General features: G+C 51.0%; 1 protein-coding gene and 1 non-coding gene across 2 annotated transcripts; both read right to left on the bottom strand.

The window, feature by feature from the left end:
* Positions 1–3,222: 3,222 nt before the first annotated feature.
* On the bottom strand, positions 3,223–3,350 carry LOC123455896. Its single transcript, XR_006634199.1, has one exon. It is a non-coding gene; the product is annotated as a small nucleolar RNA SNORA33 (small nucleolar RNA).
* Positions 3,351–13,477: 10,127 nt separating this feature from the next.
* Positions 13,478–14,131, bottom strand: Neurog3 (neurogenin 3). The gene has a single exon (XM_004657885.2). It carries the CDS (start codon positions 14,129–14,131, stop codon positions 13,478–13,480), a length of 654 nt encoding a protein of 217 aa, XP_004657942.2.
* Positions 14,132–17,524: the final 3,393 nt, after the last annotated feature.

Below are 17,524 nucleotides of genomic sequence, written 5' to 3' on the forward strand. Positions count from 1 at the left end.
GTCCGTCTCCAACGCATGGAAGGTGGACTCAATCCATGCCTGGGGTGTATTGTCCTAGGTCTGCTAGGATATAGATCCCCTATTTCTTTTCTTTCTTTTAATTAATTAATTAATTAATTAATTTTTTGGTTTTTCAAGGCAGGGTCTCCCTCTAGCTCAGGCTGACCCAGAATTCACTATGTAGTCTCAGGGTGGCCTCGAACTCATGGCGATCCTCCTATCTCTGCCTCCCGAGTGCTGGGATTAAAGGCGTGCACCACCATGGCCAACTTCTTCTTTTTTTTAAAAAAATAAATATTTTATTTATTTATTTGACAGAGATAGAGGGAGAGGGAGAGAGGGAGAGAGAGGATGGGTGTGTCAGAGCTTCCAGTCACTGCAAACAAACTCCAGACCCCTGTGCCCCTTTGTGCATCTGGCTAATGTGGGTCCTGGAGAATCGAACCAGGGATCCTTTGGCTTTGCAGGCAAATGCCTTAACCACTAAGCAATCCCTCCAGCCCTAGATCTCCCTATTTCTACAAACCTTTTCCACCTGCAAAGCATGCTTTTGTCTTTTACTCCCAGAAAGAAAAAGTCTGGCAAACAGCCTATGTTTTGGGGGTGCATGTGTGTGTACACATGCATGCACGCACACACGTGCGCATTCAATCCACCTGTGTGGGTCTTCTCTCTTCTTCCAAGTCGCCACCTGTTCATTCCTGGCTCAGAAGGGGTCTGAGGGCCCCATGCAGAAGGGCGGTGCCCAGGCCCCGGGAGAGGCAAAAGAGAATCTGGGCCTCCCAAGCACTGGGGATGATAAATGGGGTCCAACTCTTTCAGGCTTCATTACAGAGTCGCCATGGGTTTGCCCAAACCATGGCAACCGACTCAAGCAATGATTAACCTAATAAAGCGAAGGCAAAGGGGAAAAAGATGCATTCAAGACCCCAAGTCAGACCCCGGTTCTCCAGAGACAGTAAATTTCCTTTCGTGGGTACCGTGTCCAGGCCCCAGACGTCCTAAATCTCTGCCTCCAGAGTGGGGGCTGGGAGGCCTGTGAAAGCAGTAAATGGATGATAATGAGCCACTGGGGGAGCTGTGATGACACTGTTGAGGGGGAGGGGGGTCCTGGGGAAAGCAACTCCAGCAATGGAGGAGGGGAGACCCTGCTTTAGCCTCAAGAATACCTGAACTTCCTGGTATACTTAAGTGGTCGTGTGTGCGCGCATGCGGGCATGTGTGTGTGTGTGTGTGTGTGTGTGTGTGTGTGCACGCCTGTGTGCTCATATATCAATCTATTATCTATCTATCTATCTATCTATCTATCTATCTATCTATCTATCTATCTATCTATCTATCTATCTCATTTTCCTGTCTCTGGGGTCTGGAAAGCAGATAGAAGAGGTCCCTGTTACCATGAATGTGATGGGCAGCCTGCAGGATGGCCTTGTGACCCCTGTCTGTGGATAGCTAGCTATTCTCTTTTATGATTCCCGCCCCAGCGCTATGGGTGACATCTAGTAATCTTTTCCCCCCTCATGAAGAGAATGTGGCAAAGGTGATGGGATGTCAAAAAAAAAATTTTTTTTTTTGAGACTGTGTCTTGATATTCAGCTCAGGCTAGCCTGGAACTCTTGACCCTCTGGCCTCACCCTCCAGAGTGCTGAGGTTATAAGTGTGCACTTGTATACCCTGAGGTTGTAAGTGTGCACTCGTACACCTAGTTGGGTTGTCACCTTTTAAATTTGATTTTTTTTTTTTTTTTTTTGGTTTTTCAAGGCAGGGTCTCACTCTAGCTCAGGCTGACCTGAAATTCACTATATAGTCTCAGGGTGGCCTTGAACTCTTGGCGACCCTTCTACCTCTGCCTCCCGAGTGCTGGGATTAAAGGCGTGCGCCACCCCACCTGGTTTTAAGTTTGAGTTTTGAAAAGACTACATAGCTTCTGTCTTGGGTGTTTCCTGCCTTCTGCCGCTCAAGCTGAGAGAACTATTTGCCATGTGGCCAAAGTCATGTGACAATTTAGAACCTAATAAAGAACCTGGTCTCTATGTACTAGCCTGGGATGGGCTAGAAATCCCTAAACAAATAAATCCAGCAACCTCACTTCTAGAACTAAAACTGGTATGTCGAAGAGACATCTATGCACCCAAGATAAGGAAACAAGGGTTGAAATACTATGCACCACCATGGTTAGGACCAGAGGGCAGTGTGCTAAATGAAATAAGCCCGACATAGATAAAGACATGTGGTGTCTTTCATGTGTAGATCTAAAAAATTCCATCTTATAGAAACAGAGAACAGAAAGGTGGTTACGAGGAAATGGGAAACGTGGGGGGATGGAGAACGAGAAGGAGGTGTTGAAGGTACAAAGTTTTGGTTGGACAAGAATTCATTTCAGTGACCTGTGGCCTTGCATGGTGACCACAGTCAGAATGTCACTTTCTACTTCAGATGAGATCAGGAATGCTTGGGGGGTATAGCTGTAGACTGTGTTGCATATTTCAAAACAGATTTCTAGCATTTTCTTGACCCCAAAAAATACATTGATAAGGTCCTTGGTATGATAATTAACTTCACTGAATCTTTTCATAATGTATACGTAAATCACATATGCCCTATAAATGTACAATATTTGTCAACTAAAAATAAGTGGAAACAAAGCCTGGTATGGTGACTCATTCCTATGATCCCAGCAGCTGGGAAGGAGGATTGCTGTGAGTTCAAGGCCAGCCTGAGCTAAAGAGTGAGTTCCAGGTCATCTAGAACTAAAGTAAGACCCTGTCTCAAAAAAGGGGGGGTTGGTATAAAATAAAATAAGGTGCTTGCCTGCAAAACCAAAGGACCCAGGTTCGATTCCCCAGGACCCACATAAAGCCAGATGCACAAGATGGTGCATGCATCTGGAATTCATTTACAATGGCTGGAGGCTCTGGTGTGCTCATTCCCTCCCTCTCTCTCAAATAAATAAATATAATTTTTTTTAACTTTTACAAGTTTATTAAGTTAGAACAAATTACAGTAACAATTTAATTAAGTCTTATTATGAAAATACTTTGACATTATGATATTGTATTGTAGCCTTATATGTTTTTTTCTTTTCTTTTTTGTTTTTTCAAGGTAGGGTCTCGCGTTAGCCCAGACTGACCTGGAAAATTCACTATGTCGTCTCAGGGTGGCCAAGAAAGTTATGATGATCCTTTTATCTGGGATTAAAGGTGTGCTCCCCCACACCTGGCTTATTCTAGCCATTTTTAGGGACCTTAAAGACCTTAGCTACCCTTAATGCTCATAAAATGGCATCACTATTGTCAGCTTTTTCTAAATTTCTACAGAAACACATTCAGATAAGATTAATTGGCTGGCTTTTTTTTTTTTTTTTAAGGTAAGGTCTCACTCTAGCCTAGGCTGACTAGGAACTCTGTAGTCTCAGACTTGCCTCAAATTCACAGCAATCCTCCTACCTCTGCCTCCCAAGTACTAAGACTAAGGTCATGTGCCACTGTTGCAGTCCGGTTCGCATTGCTGGTAGAAATCACCCAACTAAGAGCAGCTTGTGGGAAAAGAGGTTTATTTTGGCTTACAGGCTTGAGGGGAAGGTCCATGACAGCAGGGGGAAACGATGGCATGAGCAGAGGGTGGACATCACCCCTTGGCCAACATAAGGTGGACCATAGCAACAGGAGGGTATGCCAAACACTGGCTTGGGGAAACTGGCTATAAAGCCCATAAGCCCGCCCCCAACAATACATTGCCTCCATAAGGCATTAATTCCCAAATCTCCATCAGCTGGGTATCTAGCATTCAGAACACCACCACATTCCATCCCTGGGCCCCATAAACTGATATCCATACATGATGTAAAATACAATGCATTCAGTCCAACTTTAAAAGTCCCCATAGTTTTTATCAATGCCAATGATGTTCAAACATCCCCATAATCCAAGGTCTTTTAACTGAGCCATAATACCAAAAATCCCCATAATGACACAGAATAAACATTCACATTGCAAAAGATGATATTGGGCATAGCAAAGAAATATTCAACCAATATAAGATTTAAACAGGGCAAACATCAAACTTTGTAGTTCCAAGTCCAACAACTCTAGTCAATGACAAATCTCCAAGCCTGATAATTCTAATCAACAAGTCTCTGGCATTCCGATTCTGCCCCTCCAGCTAGGCTACTCACAGTCCTAGAAAACTTCACCAGGGGCTGGCAGCTTTCCTTAGCAGCCATCTCGTGGTCCCTGCGTCTCCACTGGGTCTCCACTGCAATCCACGGTTCATCCTCATGGCTCCGTGGGCTCTCCATGCAGGCAACCAGCTTCACACTGCCCATGGCCATTTCCAAAACACAAGACTGTGTTGCAGACTCAATGACCCTCTCTTTCCTGCATTGCTATACTCCGCAATACTAGGCAGGGTGCCAATTTGTTAATGGGGGGGGGGGAATAAAGCAGACTTTGGAGAACGGGACATTCCTTGAGCACTCAGGCCCCTTCAAAAGAGTCTACATTCTTCCTGTTGGCCCAGTGCAGGTCAGCTGGCCCAATCTCAAAGGTTGTAATCTCTTGATTGCAGCTGAATGGACAGCAATTCACCCAAAGATTTTTCTTTCTATGCCATATCCCTCTGTTCACACCAGTTCATTTCTATGTAAAGCAACCCTGCACAACTTCTCAGGGTCCAGGCATAACAGCAAGCTTCCCACAGAAACTGCTAGCCCAGTCCAGGCAAAACTCTTTCTCACCCTCATAAGCCAAACCTCACAGTCCATAGTTCTTACTGCATTCAGGCCTTTCAACTGTGACCAGAATAGTCCATCAAGCTGTACTTACAGCACTGCAAGGATCTCTTAGGCCAAGGTTTCAAATCCTTCCACATTCCTCTTGAAAATCAGCTCCAAAATGCCAAAGCCACACAGTCAGGGGTCTAGCAGCAATCCCACTCCTTGGTACCACTTTACTGTTGCAGTCAGGTTTGCATTGCTGGTAGAAATCACCCAACCAAGAGAAGCTTGTGGGAAAAAGAGGTTTATTTTGGCTTATAGGCTCCAGGGGAAGCTCCACGATAGCAGGGGGAAATGATGGCATGAACAGAGGGTGGACATCACCCCCCTGGCCAACATAAGGCGGCCCGTAGCAACAGGACAGTGTGCCAATAAATGTAATTTTTAAAAGTCACATAATTTATAGTAAAATAAAACAATGAATAAATAAAGAAATAAAAGTAAAAACAAATTTCTGAATGAATAATTGCAGTATCTTTCATTCATTTTATCAGTTCACACGTTCACTAATTTATCTTTAAAACACATGGCTTATGGTCTGAGGGTGTGGCTCAATTTGGGCAGTGTTTGGTAGGATACACGAAGCCCTGGGTTTAATACCCAGTACTGTATAGACCAGTCATGGTGGCACATACCTGTAATCCTAGCACTCAGAAGACGGGGGTAGGAAGACCAGAAGTTCAAAGTCATCCTTACCTACATACCAAGTTGGAAGCCAGCTTGACTTACCTGAGATCCTGTCTCAAAACCAACCCAATAAAAACTGAACCAAACCAAAACCAAAACCAAACAAAAACAACCAAAGCAAACCCCGAAATTCATGTAGCTTATGATTTGGAATGTATTCTAAAGCTGTAATCTCAGCCCCAGGGAGGCTGAGGTAGGGAGATCTCTGTGAGTTCAAGGCTAAGTCTACAGAATGAGTTCCACATCAGCCTGGGCTAGAGTGAGACCCTGCTTCAATACTCCTCCCCCCCAAAAAAAGAACCCCAAAGAACAACAACAAGGACCTTTCATTTTGAACTGCAGTGGTGGCTCAGCAGTTAAAGGTGCCTGGTTGCAAAGCCTGATGACCTGGGTTTGATGCCCCACATAAAGTAAAGTACCCACATAAAGCCAGGTGCATTTGGAGTGCGTCTGCAGCTGCAGGAGGTCCTGGCATGCTCAATCTCTCTCTCTCTCTCTCAAATAAATATGTAAATGTTCTCTGGGGGAAAAAAGAATATGTTTTAAGGATCAGAAATACAAAGAGGATCACAGTCCTGGCCCTTCGTAACAGCTCACAGACCAGTGGAGGGAGCCAACGCACAAACCTGGGAAGTGCTAGGATCTTCACATGCAAGCGGTGTTATGGCAGAAGGAGGAGAGGAGGCAAACAGTGAGAAGACAGCTTCCAGGATGAGGCGATGGAGGTTTGGGGAGGGAAAAAAGAAGGTGGGATTTGGACAGAAAGGTCAGTGTTAAGGGGGAAGAAAAGCATAGAATATGAGTCTGGGTGCACGTAAAGAGCAAACATCAGCAGGTCAGCTTTGGGATGGTCAGAGTGAAGACAAGACACCGTGGAAAGAGCTGGTGTGTCAGGACTCTGGTCACAAAGCACACATGACTGGGATGATAAAAACAAGCCTGTCATAGGGCTGGGGAGATGGCTCAGCAGTTAAAAGTGCTTGCTTGCAAAGCCTGCCAACCTGGGTTTACTTCCCAGTACCCACAGAAAGCCAGATGCCCAATAGGGCACATGCATTTGGAATCCATTTGCCGTAACAAGGGGCCCTGGTGTGCCCCTTCACACACACTCTCTTTCTCCCCTTTCCTTGTCTTTCCTATTACATGTAAGTAAATAATGCAAGTCATAATATACAATGCCATCCAATTTAGTCCTGACCTCAATCCAGTAGCAGAGACTGCTTGCTGCCACCAGAATCCAGCCTTCAGTTCTTCCCAGGCAGTCTCCTATCCAGTTAGGTGAAACCCTGTGGGCATGTTCTCATCCTGGGAGGCAAGAGGTGATGAGCACCACTACTGAGCTCAAAGGCTGGGCGAGCATGCCCGGTGCTTCAGTTCTTCTCCCACTGGCTGGTCGAAGAAAAAGACGGAAGGAGCTGGGGTCCCTGAATGGTGGCAAGGGTCGTAGTTACCCACCCACCCACCCACCAGGAATGTCCACCTCAGGTGGAATTGGAGTCGCTTGTGAGTCTCTAAGATAACTTTACATTAACCTGTACCTTAAAAGGTGATGTGACTGGATTGGAGAGATGGCTCAGCACTTAAAGGCTCTGCTTTCACAGCCTGGATTCAACTGCACAGAATCCATGTAAAGCCAGACGCATGAGTTCATTTGCAGTGGCAGGGGGCCCTGGCACACCCATGCTCTGTCTGTCTCTCTCATTCATGTGTGTGTGTGTATATATATATATATATATATATATATATATATATATATATTTTTTTTTTTTTTTTTTTTACAAAGGTAATGTTACTGTCCCCACTTTACAGATAAGGAAACTGAAAGAAAAGTTAGGAAACTTGTTCATGTCCATACTAATGGTGAGCCAGCTGGGAAATGAAACTGAATGCAGGTTCACATCAATTCACAATTCCCATCACCGCCCCCCCACCACCCCTCCCCGTGAGACTAAGCTTTACCTTATGGGCAGGTCATGTGGTCTCTCCTATGAGTGACAAGAGCTAGGCGAGGATAGTTGTGCGGCAGGTGAACTCAGGGAATAGCTCAGCTGCCCAGAACACTGCTTGGCTTGAGCGGGAAAACACACCCCTCTCTTACACAATGTACCTCGCAACCTGTTGGGACTGTGGGACCCTGACCTACACCAAGCTGCTTGTACACCTCACTCCACACAATGAGCTAGTTTTCTCCTCCCCATAGCGACTCTTATTCCTGATCGATACCTATTCATGTATGTTCTTAGAAGTTCCAGGATCAGAACACCAGGGAGCCATCCAGCCCGGACTGGTTTTGGGTCCATAGGTAGTAATGCAAACTGTGTCCTTTATCTGCCTCTTTCCTTCCTTCCTTCCTTCCTTCCTTCCTTCCTTCCTTCCTTCCTTCCTTCCTTCCTTCCTTCTTTTCTTTCCTTTCTTTGTTTCTTTCTCTCTCTCCCTCTCCCTTCCTTCCTTTTTCTCTCTCTCTCTCAAATAAATAAATAAAATGTTTTAAAACAAAACTAACACAAGACAGAGGAGTCACATTTGGGGGAACGCGGGAGGGTCACTCAGCTGGACTTGAGGGCTGTCGGGCTGTCTGCACAGTGGCCGTGCACAGGCCAGATGAACTCTAGATTTCTAGCAGGGCTGACGCTACTGGGCAAGCAGGAGGCAACAGTAAAGTGGGAATGGAGGGGAGGAATTCCATTTTAGATATTTCATTCAGAATGCCGAAGGGACGTGGGACTCCAAAGCTTAGGAAGGATGGATCTAAGCTGGGGAGAGTTACTGAGACACAAAGGGTGGATGGCCTCTGGCTTCCATGCCAGTTTATGACATTCAAGAGTTGGGGGGCAAATTCAAACTCATGCAAGGTGCTCCTCATTCTCCACCTCCTCCTCCTCTTCCTCCCAGAAAGGGGAGAACAAGAGAAGAATTTGAGACACATTTTGGTGCTAATAAAAAGTACCACTGGAGCAGGTTTGCAAAGGAAATCCAGTAAATTTAATTAGTACAACAGTTCAATGACTTGGATGTTACTTATTGTCCCAATGTCACAAGTGAGGAAAACAGGATTTACAGAGATAAAGGGGCTTTAACTGAAAACCAATCGTGATTGGAAACATTCGATTTCAACTCACGTGCATGATTCTAACGCAGTTTCTATTAACCACTCTTCTATTCCGTGTGCTTTTGCTCTCGTTCTTGGAAATACTGAATCTTCATTGTAACCTGCAGAAGAAGTCTCGTGGTGAAGACGAGCGCTCAAGTCAGGTCTCCCATACAGGGCCACCCCAGACCACACCTCCGATGCCCTTCCACTTCCAACCTCTTCGATGCTGTCAAATTTTCCTAAAAGTAAACTCAGCGTTACCTGTCATTTGCAAGGGAGGGTTCTAAGTTTAGAAAGAGAGAGAGAGGAGAGCTGGAGAGATGGCTTAGTGGTTAAGGTGCTTGCCTGAATAGCACAAGGACTGATGTTTGACTCTGGGTCCCACATAAGCCAGACACAGAAGGAGATGCAGGTGTGCAAGGTTGCACATGAGCACAGGGGCTGCACGCAGCTGAAATTCTATTGCAGTGGCTGAAGGCCCTGGAGCAACAATTCTCTCTCCCCCCAGTCTCTGTCTCTCTCATTAAAAAGTCCAGTCTGCTGGGCTTGCCAATAGAGAGAAAGAGAGAGAAGGAGGGAGAGAGAGAGAGAGAGAGAGAGAGACTGATTGCAAGGGTTATCCAGTAGTAACGGAACCCACCACACTTAAGGAAACTCAACCATCCCCTGCATTTTCACATCCACAGGGAGCATCTGTAGGATTCCATCCTGGAAATATACCTGAGAAGGCCTGGCACGGAGTTTTCCTTACTGGGCAGACCTTCCCAGGCTGTTTCTTGAGCCCGGTCTAGGCAGCTATATTTCAGCACCATGGTCAGTGGCACGTCCAATGCTTTCTCAGGAACTCAGGGACTCGCCAGCTCACCAGGCAGCAGCCAGCCATCTGTGGGCCTTTGGGCTGTGGATCTAGAAGCAGAGTTAACATACAGGACCTGGAAGGTGTCCAGGAGCCCTTGGGGTGAGGGTGGGGGCCCATAGCATAGGGGTCCTCTGGGTCTCTCCAGAACTCTGGGGAACAGGCCAGAGGCCAACTCCAAACTCCTATCTATGCGCACAGAGCAAAGTACACCAAGCTGCTAGCCTAGAGCAAGGGCCCCAGGCCCAGTGCTCTCGCATAACCCACCAAATGACTCAGAACCTTGGGCAAGTCACTTCCAGGGCCACAGGTTTTATGAGTGTGGCCACACTGTCATCCCCTGCATGCTGGCATTCGTGACTGGAATAAGAAGTGACTAGCTTCAAGTCACACACTGTTCTGCACCTGGATCCTTGAAGGAGGGACAGGCAGGTAAGGTTAGCAAGGATAAACTCTTCTTTTTTCCCTGAGCACTGGTCTTCAGGGATACTACAGGGGGAGGGGAGGGTGACACAAAAGAGAAATTAACTATGTGAATATAAAAATATAATTACATTTACTGTTTATTTTGCACTCATTCTCAGTCAAATTCCTATTTCCATCCCCCTCCTCCAGTCTTCCCACAGTACTGTCACCAGATGCCACAGAATTTTAAGGCATTCCCCACCATTTACTGTTGCAAGCACAACCTTCTCTTAGGCTCTCGAAAAATCTATTGAGAGGAACTGTGACATTTTTGGGAATTAGCTGGGGCTCCAAGACTTGTCCAAGGTCACACAGCCTGGCTGTGCAGTGTGTGTGTTTGGGGGGGGGGGTGCCTGGCCGGCCAGCCTGCCTTTGTGCCAGCCCAGTGGACTGGCTCCCAGGCATTAGCATTCCAATGGCTCCGGGATGCTTTGTCCTCCGACCCTGGCTGGCTGCGGGGTGGGTTTTGATGGGGGTCAGGGAGCCATAAATCTACCTGTGTGTGTGTGTGTGTGTGTGTGTGTGTGTGTGTGTGTGTGTGTGTTGGCGCGGGAGCACAGCACAAGATTCATGAGCTGCTTTTCTGGAAGGCAGGCTCAGATGCAGACAAAGGCAGAATAAATGGAAGAGTCATTTAACACAAGGGTCTTTTCTGACTGGGTTGGGATTCTGTCCCTGTTTGGGGATATGGGTGCTGACAGCTCCCCAGTTTACAGACAATCCCAAGCATCCCAGGCAAAGCGAGCAAGAGAGGGCGCCCAGCTGAGACCAGAAGCAGGTTGACTGATTTTAACAGCCGCAGAACATCAAATGTCCAGGGAGCTGGGTAGGGATTGGAGTGGTGATGTTGTTGGATTCACCTCTCACACGTTTGCTTAGAAGGGCTCTTTGGACAGAGGCTCAGAGGACATTTCCTATCTTAGTGTGTTTCCACACACATTGATGGTGGATGTCCAAAACAAGCCTTGAATTTTGTGAGTAGATTCAACCCTAAACCTATACTGACCTCCAGAGTCAACTCCGCTCCTGTATCTATGGTAGCTGCCCAGCTGGGCTGGTTAAATGGTGACGTGCTTTAATTCACGGGGCGGAGGTCCAGTCTATGTGCACTGAGTGACTGATGGCTCCTTAATGAGCGCCCTGGGAAGTGGAGAAGGGACCAGGCGGTGGGTGTGCCTCGGCTTCTGGGGTTGCCCAGTCACTCCTTGGGTTTTCGGCCATCCTTTGTGCCAAGGGAGTCCCTGCCTAGAGGAACCCCACTTCCCACAGGAAAAAGGCTCTTTCTACTCTGGGAATTCCTCTCCAGATTTTTAGTTTTGGCTCAAAAGCCTCTCCTGCAATACAACCCCCAGCTGCCTTCTATTTCTGGCTGCCACTTCACCCCTCTTAGTGACAATGGTTTTTTTTTTTTTTCTTGGTTTTTTGAAGCAAGATCTCACTCTAGCCCAGGCTGACCTGGAATTCACTATATAGACTCAGGGTGGCCTTGAACTCATGGTGATCCTCCTACCTCTGCCTCCTGAGTGCTGGGTTTAAAGGCGTGTGTCCCCACTCCCAGCCCATGCTTATTTATTTATTTTTGTTTGCATCTATGCCATTGCACCTGGAAGACAGAGACCTTCTTGCTTTTTATGTCCACCCACACCTCTCCCTGCAATGCCCAACAATTCTGTGAAGCATGGGGCTCTTTATGCCTCCTGCCTGGGCTTCAGGTGGAAAGTTGGCTGTGGCCAAGGGTTACCAATAACCCCTTAATCTCCCCTTCTTAGATGAAAGCCACCATTACAACAGCAGCTCTGCTCAGTCACTTCCGGGCCCTCCCCCACCCACCCCCTGCCCTTGATGACAAAAGTACAGCTCCTCCGAGCTTCCTTTAGGGACCTGGGAATAGAGAAAATGTTCAGTTTGAAAAGGGAAAGGTGTGAGAGAGAGAGACTAGAGAAGCAGGAAGTTGACTCACCTGCGGGCCCAGGTCATTAGACCATCACCTCATCTGGGGTGTTGCACTTCCAGAGCCCAGGGACCGTCCCGAGGGGGGTCTCTGGATCCCTGCCCTTCATTTTTTCTCTTGTGACAAGCTACAAGGATTCTCATAGCTGAGCCCAGCTTCCCTGAGGCAACACTACACCAGGGCACCTCACTAGCAAGTTCAGGACCTCTTTTCCTGCTGCAGGGAGCCAGTCCTGTGCCACCCTGGGAACAAGAGCGCTTGTGGAAGGGAGGGGGCTGGAAGCCGTGAGCACTTTCTCTCTTGATGAATTGCCATTGGAGTGTCTGGGGTGCGGGAATCCCAGCCCTTAGCGTCCCGCTGCTAAGCTGCGGAATCAACACCACAGTTCAAGGCCTCCTGGGGAAAATGGATGTAGGGGTGCACTGGGCCTCTAAGCACCTGGGGGGAGCCCCTGGGAGGGGCACTGGGGGACTGAACTCTAGTCCTTACAGTTCTGTGGCCAGGGCTACGTGACTGAGCTAGCTCTCCAGTCTCCCCGACCAAGGAATTCTTGAGAGATCTCTTGGTCTCTACAATCTACCTGTTCCCAGCCCAGCATCCCAGGAAAGAAGTCACCGCTTGCTCAGGGCCAGCTCGCTCTTGGGCTGGGGGCGACCTCCCCTGCAGCCCGGAGCTACCTCCGGCACCCCCGTGGCATAAAGAGTCCGTCCCTTTCCAGAGGTGCCCTGCTTAGGGAGCGGCTTCCACCCTCCCCATCTCACCACAGAATCCAGTCACCTTGTTGAAGATTCCCGAGGGTCCAACTTTTATTGGTTAGCTCAGACTCTCATTCACCAATCCCTAATAATTTTATGTACAAAATATAAATTTTCCCCCACCATGAAATATCATCAATAAATACAAACGTGTAAAACGGGAGAGGTATATAATTTACCACAACAAATCTCATTTCAAAAGACATTATATAATTTACAAACTGATTTTTTTTTTTTCCCTTTTCTAAAGAGAGGCACGGGGCTCCAGGTACCTGCCAGGCCAGCTCACATCTCAGGCGCGGGGCTTAGGCAAGCGGAGGAAATGCTGCCAGCCACAGGCAAGCGCTTTGTCAGTTCACTGCTTGGTGCCCCACTCCGGAAGGGCATCGGCTACGAAAAGTGCAGGAGGAGAAGGCAGAGGAGAGCCTTCGTGGGTTAAGGCAGAGTGGGGTAACCGAACCCCCGGACTTGGCAGCACGCAGAGGAGATCGGAGGCATCTTTGGAGCAGCAGGGTGAGAGAGGAGTCTCCAGCTCCGAGAGAGGGAGCGCTGGACTAAATCACGTTGGGGAGGGGTGGTCAATGCCGCACAGGAAAGCGGACAGACAGACAGACTTGAGTAAGAGCTCAGCAGCCGAAGACCACCGGTTGTAGCGAGCTACCATTTCAGTTGACTTTGAAACAGATCTCGCAGTGGGTACCCGGAGGAGGACCCCGCTTGGTCCCTGCAGCAGCTAGCGTGTGCGCAGTGCCCAGGGTCTGTAACCGCCCAGGGCACAGCCAGACAGAGAGCCCTGGAGGAGAGAAGAAGGGTCACAGGCAGCCAGACGTCTCAGACGGTTCTGGCTCCCTCCCTGTCTTCCAGCATCCACCACTTAGATGAAGACCCACCGGCCTCTTCACAAGAAGTCTGAAAAGGCCAGTGCGCCCGGAAGCAGGCAGGCCGGGGGACTGGGCACCTGCCGCCCGGGGCACTCCTCTAGGGAGGTGGTGGGGCTCAGGCTTCCAGTGTGAGAAACTGGAGAATAGAGGGAGCCCCAGTCCCCGAGGGAGCCACCCTCGAAGCTGCCCAGCGCCCCGCCGCGGGGTGGCACAGGGACCTCGGGTCCGTAGAAGCTGTGGTCGGCTATGCGCAGGGCCTGCGTCAGGGCCCAGATGTAGTTGTGGGCGAAGCGCAGCGTCTCGATCTTGGTGAGTTTCGCGTCGTCGGGGAAGGTGGGCAGGACCCCGCGCAGCGCGTCCAGCGCCGAGTTCAGGTTGTGCATGCGATTGCGCTCGCGGTCGTTGGCCTTCTTGCGCCGGCTTCGTCGCTGCTTGCTCAGGGCCAGCTCGCTCTTGGGCCGGTGGCGACCTCCCCGGCGCGCGCGGAGCTTCCTCGGGGCCCCTCGGCAGCCGCCCTCCTCGGCCTCCGCGCAGTCCCGCGGCCTGCCGGTGGGGCTGGGCGGGGCAGACCGAGCGCCGAGCGCGGGATGGTCCGACGCTCCGGCGGCGAAAGGCTGCTGGGTCTCAGAGGTCACTTGGCAAGTGGCTGTCCCCAAGGGATGAGGCGCCATCCTGCGGCGGAGAGGGAGAGGGAAAGGGGAAGCGAGGCTCAGACTCCGGAGCCGGGGGCGGAGGGGGGAGGATCGAAGTACCCCTTTCCCCTGGCCGAACCCCTCGGTGGGCTCCGAGTGTTACCTGGTTCTCCGGGAGCGAGGGAGAGCAGGAAGGCCAACCTAGCGTCGGGAAGCCGCGGGGTCCCGGGCTTCCTGGGCTCTCCAGGCGCAGCTCTGGGGACGGTGGGGACGTCCTGAGCTACGGGTCGTGAGCTCCTTGGCACGCTTTATCTGCTTGGCCCGGGCCAGGAGCGTGCCTGCCGGACGGCTGCCCGCGCCACCGGCCAATCAGCGGCGGGGCCCCAGGGGAGCGCCACGCGAGCCCGCTCCTCCCCCGCGGGGCACAGCTGGATTCCGGACAAAGGGCTGGGGTCGGGGGAGGGGAGCGTCGCTGTGTTTGCTCTCCCTCTCCCTCTTTCTCTCTCTCTCTCCCTCCCTCCCTCTCTCTCTTTCCCTCCCACCTCCCCACCGCCCCGCGGCTCGGTCCCAGCAACTCTCAGTTCCTCAAAGAGCCTCACCCCGCCAAAGAAGTCTGGCTCGCCTCTAGCTGCCCCACACCGCTCTGCCCTCCTGTTCCTGCTTTCTCTCCTGGGCCTCTGTCCCGAGGACTCCCTCTTTGTAGCCCCGAGAGGATTTTTGGGAGCCTAAAAAGAGACCATAGGGAATGTGGGCTCCTGGAAGGATCGGCTTGAATCACATCAACCGGAGGACTGTGGAACCTCGTGCGCAGACCAGCAGCTCGGAGGAGCGCTCACCCGGCGCCTTTCAGTATCGCCCTTCGCTCTTGCGCTATGGTCCAGGCTAGGAAAGGAGCGCGGGTGGTGTTTCACTGGTTTTGTCCACTCGGGGAGACTGGGGCGATCACGGAAAGAGACCCTACACACTCCTTCTGAGATCTTCGCCTGGGGGGTGTCCTGTCCCCTCCTTTCAGATGCCACCTTCCCGATTGCCCAGACAGACGCTGAGAACCAACACCCCCTCCCGCCACACACGCACACTGTGCCCAGCTCGGAGACCTGAACCTCATCCCAGAGTCCAGGTTGGCTGTCCTGGCATTGAGGCCAGGCTTGGCCTAGAGATACTGGAGGTGTAAGGGGGTCAGTAGGAGGCCGGGTCACAGCCACCCCTGGTGCGTCGACACTGTGACAACAGCGGATCTTCTCTCTCCTCTCGCTTACTTCTCGGGTCCAATCAGGGGCGGAAAAGGGGCTGCCAGTTCACCTGGGCCAGCTCCTACCCCTCGGCATCCCTCTAGGAACCTAGAGGGGCACGGGGCAGGGACTCCCCAAGGATTCTGATTTGTCCCCTCTTAGCTCTGTCTGGCATTCTTTCCCAAAATGAGTCTGAAGACGTGGTCCGCTCTTCCTTCTCCCGCCCCTCCCTCTTGTCCCCGCCTCGGACACCCCGTGGTCTTCTGCTTCCGGTCACTCAGGGTGAGGGGTTGTAGCTTCCGCTCCTCTCTCCTCTCTAGTCCGGCATGTGAGTGAGGGAAGAAGCCGAGGCCCGAGAGCTCAGACTCGGGTCAGCAAAGCTTCCTTCTGTAGCAGGCCTTGATATCCTAGAAACCGCAGCCGGGCAAACCCGGGCTGAGAGGCTAAGGGGGAAAGGGTTAGGGCAGCGGGAGCTGTGCCCTGGTGATGGCCTCCAGTTCCCTGGGCTGCTTGTGGGGTGAGGGGGAAATTCCCTAGGAAGGCAGAGAATGGTAGGCTAGGCAAGCTGCAGAAGGGCAGCTAGGGCTGGGTGATGGGAGCTGAGCGCCTCCCACGGGTTCTGGAAGGCCCGCGTGAGCTAGGGGCTCCTTCCTGCCTGCGCTCAAATTGAGTCAAGGGTCAAGGTCACAGCCAACAGCGACCTTCCTGTGCGCGCGATTCTCAGATGGGGGAACGTGCGTTTTGTTACAGGTCTCCCTTTAGCTCACCACTTACTATAAGGCTGTCTTCTAGTGCTAGGAATGGATGCTGGAGGCCCTCTTTACACGTGGAAAAGCCAAGGCCTTGAGAAGAAAAGTGACTTGCCCACCGTCACGCGGCAAGTTCTGTCAGAACGACTCAGAATGCAGAGCCTAAGTCTCTTACACCTAGATTTCCCCTAGTACTGGCTCCCTCGATTTGATTTTCCGGGGGGGAGGGAAACCCCGAAATGAAGAGAATAGAAGGAGTGCTGTGTCTGTTAGGATCTGATAACCAAAGGAGTATTGGCCTGTCCCCTTAGCCAAGAGAAGCCAGTTCCACTCTCCTGCTTTTTGTCCCATATTCCACTCTTGCTTTATTTATATGACTGAAAATTTGAAGTTGGGAGAGGAACCTCAAAACACCAGCCAGGCTCTGTGGAAGGATCCCTGGCCAGGAGGGACCCAACTGGCCCTGGGGTTTTCTGGGAACCTGAAGAATAAGTAGTCCATAGCTGTGACTCTCATCTGGTGCTTGACCTCCAATGGGAATGGGACTCATCCTGCCTAAGGCCTGCCCTGAGAGGCTAATGGATACTGGCTGGAGCGTGGAGCCAGCTTCCTGTGCCAGGGACAATTCTGGGCTTTCTTGCAGAAATGTCTTGATGGGTAGAGAATTCGGAGATCCGCTTGGAATTCTTGCACTGGCTCCTCAACAATCTTCCTGGCTCGGAGCCCTTCCCAGTTTTCAGGGCGACTGCAGCTGCTTTGCGTAAAAAACAAAGCAGTCACGCCAAGGAGCGCGCAGTGGCGCGGACCCCCAGCCGCGCTAGAGCGAGGCCAAAGGTGTTCTTCGGGCCGGGAGGCCAGGCCGGTTGTTCTGGGGTCTCAGAGGTTTAGAGATCCACTCTCCATCCCCTGTCTCTCAGCCGCAGAGGGCACATAGACCGCTCTCCAAAGTTGGTTCCTGAGCTCTGGAGGTGGAGGCGCAGGAGGTGACTGCGCCTTGCGCTTTGGTAGTTTGTAAAACCGCCCTTCCCCCACCGGGATCAGAGGGTCTTCCTACAGTCTTCCTCACCCACCGCCTCTAAGGCCTCTGGGACACCCCGCCCCCCGCAACCTTACAAAACCTAGGCCAGAAAGTTAAGGGGGGGGGGGTTCCAGGAAAGAGGAGACAGCTAGACGCCTGGAGACAGAGGGCAGATTGCAAAAGAAGGAAGGCAGCGGCTGGCCCTATAGCCTTCCCATCGGCCGGGGGAAATCCTAGCTTTGCCTGGGGGCTTTTGGAGGATCTAGCGAAGAGGGGGGGAGCTATGGGATGCTGAATAGCTAATGGCTTGCTAGAAGAGGGGGCTTCTTTCTCTCGCCTTCGCTTTGGCCCTGAAAGAAGGGAAGACAAAAATCTGGCGAGCGAGCTGCCCGGCCGAGACTGGCCACTTCAAACAGTCCTTCAAACAAAAGGA

Source organism: Jaculus jaculus, chromosome 18 (assembly GCF_020740685.1).
Source record: "Jaculus jaculus isolate mJacJac1 chromosome 18, mJacJac1.mat.Y.cur, whole genome shotgun sequence".
Lineage (NCBI taxonomy): Eukaryota > Metazoa > Chordata > Mammalia > Rodentia > Dipodidae > Jaculus > Jaculus jaculus.

Excerpts from the sequence above, each read along its gene's own strand:
- Neurog3 (XM_004657885.2), bottom strand. The coding sequence starts at position 14,131 with ATGGCGCCTCATCCCTTGGGGACAGCCACTTGCCAAGTGACCTCTGAG.